Raw genomic sequence first — 9,009 nt, forward strand, 5'->3', positions numbered from 1 at the left:
TTTTTTGACAATCGATCATATTATCTATATTATCCGAATTAATGGTCCTCAGATATATTAGCTCCATTTATTTTTTTGATTTATCGAAATGAATTAGAATTCTAAGAGAGACTAGGAGATATAATTTGTTGCAGATATATAATAATCGTGCTACATAAATTACAAGATAGATTAGACAACGACAGTAATCATGCCTTACATATATATCGAAGATAATAAATTTGGAATAATTATTGAGACCATCAACAACGTCTGTTACGAAATAAACAACTACATAATGACTGCCCCTCCAAATTTCTATTTTAAAAAATATATCCTATGAAAATGCTTTGCACGTCATTAAGACATGGAAGCCAATTAACTTAAACCTCTTCCAGTTTTCTCGAGTGCCTATTATCTTGGAGAAACTGATATTTCAAAATCATATATATTATTATCACAGTTAATACATACATACATACATACATATATATAAAAAACAGATTTGGATTTAGGCTAATGGCATTAAATTCAAAGATACTAATATATTTAAATAAAAAGAATATTAATTTTATGTGTTTATATAAATTTATCGTATGAGTATCTTTTATGTTTTTCTTAATACTATTATTATTGTCTGCTAATAAATTTTATACAATCATCCCTGAACTACTTAAATAAAACAAAAGAATAAGGGAAACAGGAATAAGTCTTCAAGCTTTGAAACCATGAAAGACGAGCGACCCACTAACCCCCAAATCTCCAAACCACAAAAACTCTCTCCTTTACCCCCACATTTCATAACCCTAATTAATGCCTATATATATATATATATATATATATTCACTTGCAAAAACATAACATGGAAGTATCAAATTTTGATTTTTCCTAAAACCCCAAAAATACAATGGAACACCAAATAACTCAGAAGCATCAGCCAAAGAACAACACAACAAAGAAGAAAAACAATGCCAGCAACAACAACAACAATGGCAAGACCAAGTTTGTCGGAGTCCGACAAAGGCCGTCGGGGAAATGGGTAGCGGAGATCAAAGACACGACGCAGAAGATCCGAATGTGGCTCGGAACTTTCGAGACGGCTGAAGAGGCTGCTCGTGCCTATGACGAGGCCGCCTGCCTCCTCCGCGGCTCCAACACTCGCACCAACTTCGCCACCCAGTTCCCCACCAATCCCCATCTCTCTTTGAAGATTCGGAATCTTCTTCACCAGAAGAAAAACATGAAACAACAACAAGAACAACAACAGAAACGGATCACTACTACCGTGGCAGCGGCCACGATTCCCGCATCATCAAACGCAGTGATACAACCAGCCGATATGCTGGACAACGTGTATCGCCCCGATCTCGCTGGCTGCATTGCCGGACAGCCAGAAGAACACGAAGGGTTCCATCTTTCTTACCCGTGGCAACTTCTCGCGGGATTCGATCATCAAGTCCCTTCGGCTCGAGCTGCATCGGAGACAAACCTCGGACATCACCATCAGTTCCAAGATCCCGACACAACTGATCAACAACCGAATCTAGGGTTTGCGGAACTCCAACGGATGAAAGACATGGAGAGGCAGGTATCAGCGTCGCTATACACGATGAGTGGAACCAACTACGACTGCATGACGACAGAATACGCCATTTTCGATCCGACCGATCCCATTTGGGATCTCCCTGCGCTTTCCCAATTGTTCTGTCCTACATGATCTGATCACTTTCGTCGATGTAAAGTAGATATTACATCTCCTATATATATATATATACCCGGCGTATACAGACCAGATTTGTACGTAAACAAAAAATGGGGCATTGTGTAAGGTGGTTAATATATACTTGTGGTTTGTGCAGCAATGGTTGGCAAAGAACTCGGAACTTTTATCAAAAAAAATAAATAAAGAACTCGGAACTTGAACGTTCATTTCACTACCAGCTTGCATAGACAGACACGAGAATGAACACGAAAATAATCTCTGTCTATGTAAGATTTTTTTTTATAAAAAAACTATATAAGATTTTTTATTTATGATATTATTAATTTTGTTTTTAGTAATGTATAAACGGTAATATTTCTTATTATCGGAAGTTTTGGTTTAGAAAAATCCAGGTTGATAATAGGAAAAAACAAAAGTCAAAAAGCAAGCAAGGATAAATTAACAATTTTTTAAAAAATTAAGTCCACTACAGTCAAGGGCAAAATTGTCATTTAAATCAAGATGCATCTCAACTAAAAACGAATAAAGTCCTCGTGGATGCATAATATCAAGACAAAATTTTAATTTAATGCAAAAATTAATTCCATTTTGTCTTACGAGATCGCTGAATTTCAAGCTTTTATCTTTTAAATGATCTGTAAACTACGACCATTTAGAAAACAAAAACTGAAAATATTATATGCTTTAATTTGATTCAGAAGAAAATTTTTAAACGTAATTTTTTTCATAGTATAATTGATATTGCAAGATCTGAATAATAATCCAAACTAACCGAAATAATATTATTCTGAGAATTTTAGACCATATAATGCCTTATATATAATTTTTCAACCAATAATCCAAATATTTGTTTTCATTTTTTATTTGAGAAAATCCAAACATTGCTTGTACTTTTGGTATAAATTTTGTCTGTGTTTGACTATTTTATTTCCATTTTATATAAAAAAAAATGAAATTATCAAGTTCTTGAGTAACACGACGGAAATTACTAATAACAATGTCAAGACCATAACCAAATGAAAAAAAGATTAGAAATACATGTTATATGGTCGATAATCAAAATAAAAATAAAAATAAAAATTGTTAAGATCAACCATCTATTAATTAACTCATGCAAAACAAAAATATTTATCTTAATTTTCACTCAAATGATTTTTATATTAAAACATAAATATCATTGGATGACTTTTACTTCAATATTATTTAAGTAGATATCATGTATCTTTGTTTAATTATATATTGTATTAGCATATCATCACATACATATATCATCTAAGACATTATTATGGTGATATGATATCTAAAACAATCTAGATCAGCAGTTTTCTTTGGAATAAAAATATATTTATTAATATATAAAATCGATAAAGTTTAGGTGTCAAATTAAAAATAAAAGAATATAACTATTGAAGTGAAAAATTATACAATATATATATATATATTGCAGTATTTTCCAACCGAATTTCATAATTTGAGAGGATTTTTTTCATGATTTTAGTTATTATTAAAAAACTGGAAATTCACATGTATATTTTTTCTCAATTCGACAAAACTGAGGATAATATAATATCAAAGAAAAAATATAAGACAACATAGAGAACAAAAACAAGGGCTTGTTTGGTGCCGTATAGTTCATTTAGTTCACCGCTGTAATATATAAAGCCCCACACCGATTCTGCTTGTTCTCGTCCACGAGCTCTCTCTCTCTCCTCTCTCTCTGCGGAATCTCTTCTTCATATTTGTGTGCGAATCCCGTACGGAAAGAGATGGCAGAGGAAAAGAAGGCTAAACCGAGCGGTGTCTGGACCACTGTCAAGCCCTTCGTCAATGGCGGTGCCTCCGGTATGCTGGCCACCTGCGTCATCCAACCGATCGATATGATCAAGGTATGTGTTTCACCGGTATAGTGTATGTATCGGCGTGTGCGTGTAAGCACTCATGCGTTTGCGTATAATCGTTTGTTGATTTACTGATGTTGGTTTGCTCTCGATGCGTGGAATTTGTGTTGTGTTCCTCAGATGCGTGAGGTTAGGGATTTGATATTTGCATTCCAGATCTGGGTTTTGGTTAAATTTATTGTCTCGGCACGCATTTGCGTACATTTGTTTGTGTACGTGACTATTTCCGTGATTTGTTCACTGGTGTGTAATTTTATCCGTGATCTGTAACTTTTGAGTTATTCTTGGTGCTGGAAATTTAGTTTTTAGGTGAAAGTTTTCTACTCAGATCTGGATTTCGAGATTTAGGGTTCAAGTGTTTGATTCAGATGCACTGAAAGGTGTTTTTTTTAATTGGTATAGGTGAGGATTCAACTGGGACAGGGATCTGCAGCTTCTGTGACTAAGACCATGTTGAAGAATGAGGGTTTTGGTGCATTCTACAAGGTTGGGATCGGTGATTCTTTTTGCAATTCACTTATTCATTCTCCTTGATAAGCTTTCCGGTGTTGGTCCTGTACTTGCCTTATAGATTCAAGATCTAAAAAGCGTGAAAGTGGATCCTTTTCTTGGTTAGGTAGTTTTTCTTGTGATTCTGGCATTGAGGGTAGTAATAGTTACTTGCATGTTCATTCGGTTGATCTATGTTTTTCGCAAGGATGGGAATTTTCTGATTTGGTATTCTTTGTTCATGGAATTTAATTCACATCTAGATACCCTTTTTTTTATTCTACTGATTTTTGTATCAGTTTCACTGGTATACTCGTGTTTCTTATGTTGATGTCGTATGAGCTTATTCGATGTGAATTTTTTCAATAGGGGTTGTCTGCTGGTTTGCTCAGGCAAGCAACTTACACCACTGCCCGTCTTGGATCATTCAGGTAAGTCGCAATTGGCGATTAGCTTATGCCCATTGCCCATTCTAAGCTGTGAATACTTTTTATTGCCCTTTCATGTAGTGGTTATGTCTACTCTCTTGTTCTATGTACTGATAGAAGTATCATTATGATTTAGGATTTTGACTGCAAAAGCAAGTGAGGCTAACGAAGGGAAGCCCCTGCCTCTGTATCAGAAGGCGTTGTGTGGTCTAACTGCTGGTGCCATTGGTGCTTGTGTCGGTAGTCCAGCAGACTTAGCACTTATCAGAATGCAAGCTGATGCTACATTGCCAGCAGCTCAACGTCGAAATTACACAAACGCCTTCCATGCGCTTTACCGTATATCTGCCGATGAAGGAATTTTGGCACTTTGGAAAGGTTGTGGGCCCACTGTGGTGAGAGCCATGGCTCTAAACATGGGAATGCTTGCTTCTTATGACCAGAGTGCTGAGTACTTCAGAGATTCCCTCAATTTCGGGGAAACATCTACTGTGATAGGTAAGCTTACACTCCCGAGGTTTTGTGATATTCGTCTGTTTTTGCCTTTGTTGGATATTATTGTTCAGTTTGTAAATGTCTAAACAATATTTAGAGAACTTCTTTGGGTTTAGGGTTCAATCGATCATGTCATTTTTTTCAAGTGAAAGAAAATTTTCAAATGTTGGGACATTGGGATTTGCAATATAAAATTTAACAGAGACACCATTTGAAATTTGAGTTACCCTTTCTTAGTCTCAAAGGGCGTTTTCTGTTGAGACAACACGGTTGTGTCTATTTGTGTGGTCCTGTCTATTGAATAACATTTTTAGTTGGTGAAGTTCATACACGGAGTTCTGGTCGTGGATGACATGCGAAAGCATTTTAGGCTATTGCCCTAAAGCCTTTATTTCTGACATCTTCTAGTTATCTTTTTTCTAATATTGTCTGATGGAGTTTATTTACACATTTCTTGAAGCTTGGTCAAATCTAGTTCCTTTGTTTCTAATACTGCATATTGCTGCTTTTGCCATTTAAATCTCTTGACAATATGTTTTCCCGAGTCTACGAGATAACTTCGGTCAGATACATTCAAAATTCGTGTTGCCGTAGAGAATATTTGATATCTTGCATTTGAACTTTTCCACTGATATTCTCGGAGCCCTTTCCATGTACACATTCTATGTTCATAAATCGGACTCTGCCTGGTTATCTGATCTTTTTTCGTGTTTTGTGAATGCAGGAGCAAGTGCTGTTTCAGGGTTCTTCGCCGCAGCTTGCAGTTTACCATTCGATTATGTCAAAACCCAGATTCAGAAAATGCAACCCGATGCCGAGGGAAGATATCCTTACACTGGATCTCTTGACTGCACGATGAAAACCCTAAAAGCCGGTGGTCCGCTGAAATTCTACACAGGTTTCCCGGTTTACTGCATTAGGATCGCTCCTCACGTCATGGTAAACACGCTTCCCCCTCTTCTGCCGCCGACCCTTCTTTCGATTTCTTGTGATTCACGGGACGTTTTTGGATTATTGTTTTTGTGCAGATGACATGGATCTTCCTGAACCAGATCCAGAAACTGCAAAAGAAGGCTGGATTGTGATGTGCTTTTGAACGTTAGTAAAGCTTTCGTCTGAGACAGAAGCTTCAGCGAATAAGATATCATAAAAGCGAAAACAACAAGGGAGTCACATTTTGGCTTATGATGATGTTTCTGCATTATTGTTTATTTGATATAATATCTTATTTATCCAGCGACTTGATTTTCATGAAAGCCTATGCACATTAGCAGTTTTGTTTTGTTTATTTCGGATTATGGCTTTAAGGGCATTGAGAATTTGATGAGATTAGACGTTCAAATAAGTTTTATTTCTTCGTTGGAAATTTGGCACGTGACTAATTTCTTTTGATGTTTTGAATAGTCATAGTTAATTAAGGGTGATCATAATTAACCTCTTTTTGGGTTTTCTATTTAAGTTCGGATTCGTAATGGGGTAATGTACTTTGAGTTACGATACATTCGGATTTTATTATTTCAGATTTGATATAAATATCAAATATAACTAATATTTATTAAAAGCTATAAAATTAACCTTTCCTTGAAAATGCAAAGAACAACGTTATCTCCCCTTTCAAAACAGCCTCTGAAACACGGTCCTAAAACCCTAAATTTGCATCCGACAAGATGAGAAGAAAAAGTCCAAAACTCTGATCTGGTTGCCTTACAAACACTGAGAGTTTGAAAGCAACTTTCCGGTGAAACTGTAAGAACATCTCCACCTTACTTTGCAACAACCTCTTTGTGAGCTTTGAATGACAGAATCACATTCCAAACCAGAGCCACCACGTTCGCCGCCAGCACCTGCAGACAAAACACGACAGACGAAAAAACGATTCAAAGTTTCCGGGATTTTCACGAGCAGAGACTACACAAATGACACCTCGAGATATAGTATACAACGGTAAGAAATGCATCAGAAAATCGGGCGGAAGACATCAGTGTATGCGATATTCTATGGCCTTTTTGAAACTGATATCAACAATGGTAGAATCTTCGATAAGGATACTAGTCGTCGGTAAAGGGTACCACCAGAAAACTCTTCCGAGTCTTGGAGCTTATGTTATTAACCGATAAAACAACGATCCAAAATGATATCATATTTAGCATACGATAGAGATGCATCGCAGCGTTTCTAATGCTAATAATATACCTGGAAGCTCTGGGGAACGAATCTGAAGTTAAGAAATTGGAAAGGTATCCACAGTTGCCAATTTGCAAGAACAGCTCCCGTCCATTCCTACACATCCCAGAATTCAAGAATCCATGATTTAGATATCAACATCATCAACATCATGAAGTTCTTTTTCGGTTTCTGCAAAAAAATTTGGCCTCAAGAGTTCATTAGCTTTTTTATCCGAACCTGTTGTAGCTTCGGCATGACTTGAGATGGTTTTCCTTCTAGTGTCACCAACGCTGATAAGAAAACTCCTACGAAGATGGGAGAGAAGATAAACTGCAAGAAAATCGGTGTCAAGACACGGAAGAGGATAAATGAGAAGAGACTGCGAGGGGGCAGAAAACAAACCATCCACCTACCTGATCAAGTATAAGGCGTAAAACTGCACCCGATACTCCAGAAACTGTCACCAATTTGCTCAAATACAAATACCTAATAACGCCCATTTCACATCAAATGAAAATAGATAAAAGAGGGAAACTTCAGGGGGAGAGAAGAGTATCTACATAACACATTTGGAGATTCTAGAGAGTGTAGATCAAGAGCAAAAAGATCGGACTTTACAGCAATACAACAGCCAGCTACCCAGGTTTGTGCATAAGTTGGTAATACAAGCCAAACAGTTAAAAAGGGCGTTAAACGGAGGAAATAATATCTGCTTCTTTGGTGGTGCCACAAGAATAAGCAAAGGAGAAAATGTATGACGTAAAACGTTACAGAAGTATGGCATGAAAGGACCCGAAAGGCGAATAGAGGTGTAACGTGATGGAATTACCAGAAATGCAATGTTGGACCGACTAGAACTAAGCCCAAGAAGGTAAAGAGAAGCATTCGCTTGGTGTCAAGTGAGGAGACCTTATCAATGGCAAGCTGAAACCAACAGTAGTAACCATTAGTGATTAGTGAGGTCGTTTTTTTCGAATAGCCCCATCCTTAACCGAAAACCAAAATAAAGAATGGACAAAACAACGAAACAAAACCATATTGCCTGAAAACAGGGAGTCCAAACCAAGTGAAAGTGAGCCTGAATTCCAATAACATCTCCTGAAATTGAAGCACAGATAAAAGACTACCTGGCAGATCAAATCTCCAACGAGATTCAAGATTGCCGATGTCACTGCCTTTGTTAAAACAGGATAATCTGAGAGAAGAGCCAAGTACCTGGAAACATCACATACATTAAACTCAAACAACACAAAGTAAATCATGGAAATACATCAAGTTACTCCCAGTGTTTAGGAGTGTTTTTGTTCACTTTGGGACTAAACCCACCAGCACTAAACCGTCTCTCATTTTCCGACAAGCATCCACTCGGACTAAAAGCATTAAAACATAGTGCATCGGACTAAAGATCTCACCTTTTTATCATCAAATTACACCCAGAGAAGTTCTACGTGACAAAGAAGAAACCTAATTTCACAAGAATTGGCAGAGGAATCTTTACCATGAGAGAAATGACCATTTCTTTCCTCCATCCTCTCCGCCGCCGCCGCCGCTACCAGAATCCCCGTCGTCACCTCCGCCGCCGTACCCACCGGAATCGCCCGACCCGCCACCTGAGACCGACGAGACCCGACCCGGATGCCCAAACCCACTCTCAGAACGCCCAAACCAATTCCTAGGACCACAATTCAGTGACACATGCGAAGAACATTTTTTGTATCCAAACCCGATAACTCGACCCGAACCCACTTCAATCCGGTTCCTATGGTCAGAGAGCGAAGTGGGTTTGCCGGAAAATCCGAGAAAATTGAACGGAAGTGGAGATTTCCGGGAA

The 9,009-nt window shown here is 37.5% G+C and overlaps 3 protein-coding genes across 3 annotated transcripts; 2 read left to right on the plus strand and 1 right to left on the minus strand.

The window, feature by feature from the left end:
• The first annotated feature begins 859 nt into the window (after positions 1 to 859).
• On the plus strand, positions 860 to 1,822 carry LOC104799051 (ethylene-responsive transcription factor RAP2-11). The gene has a single exon (XM_010521361.1). The coding sequence runs from the start codon at positions 887 to 889 to the stop codon at positions 1,694 to 1,696; it is 810 nt and encodes a 269-aa protein (XP_010519663.1). The 5' UTR covers positions 860 to 886; the 3' UTR covers positions 1,697 to 1,822.
• Positions 1,823 to 3,366: 1,544 nt separating this feature from the next.
• Positions 3,367 to 6,366, plus strand: LOC104799052 (mitochondrial dicarboxylate/tricarboxylate transporter DTC-like). The gene is made up of 6 exons (XM_010521363.1): positions 3,367 to 3,588; positions 4,003 to 4,086; positions 4,459 to 4,520; positions 4,654 to 5,015; positions 5,737 to 5,951; positions 6,041 to 6,366. Exons 1-6 carry the CDS (start codon positions 3,469 to 3,471, stop codon positions 6,095 to 6,097), a joined length of 900 nt encoding a protein of 299 aa, XP_010519665.1. The 5' UTR covers positions 3,367 to 3,468; the 3' UTR covers positions 6,098 to 6,366.
• Positions 6,367 to 6,575: 209 nt separating this feature from the next.
• On the minus strand, positions 6,576 to 9,008 carry LOC104799686 (protein sym-1; the record flags this gene model as incomplete). The annotated part of the gene is made up of 7 exons (XM_010522328.1): positions 6,576 to 6,856; positions 7,206 to 7,292; positions 7,416 to 7,508; positions 7,592 to 7,664; positions 8,008 to 8,102; positions 8,306 to 8,393; positions 8,677 to 9,008. Coding segments are annotated over 7 exons (849 nt in total), but the record flags the coding sequence as incomplete, so codon positions are not given.
• Position 9,009: the final 1 nt, after the last annotated feature.

This window comes from Tarenaya hassleriana, unplaced genomic scaffold, assembly GCF_000463585.1.
Source record: "Tarenaya hassleriana unplaced genomic scaffold, ASM46358v1 Cleome6, whole genome shotgun sequence".
Lineage (NCBI taxonomy): Eukaryota > Viridiplantae > Streptophyta > Magnoliopsida > Brassicales > Cleomaceae > Tarenaya > Tarenaya hassleriana.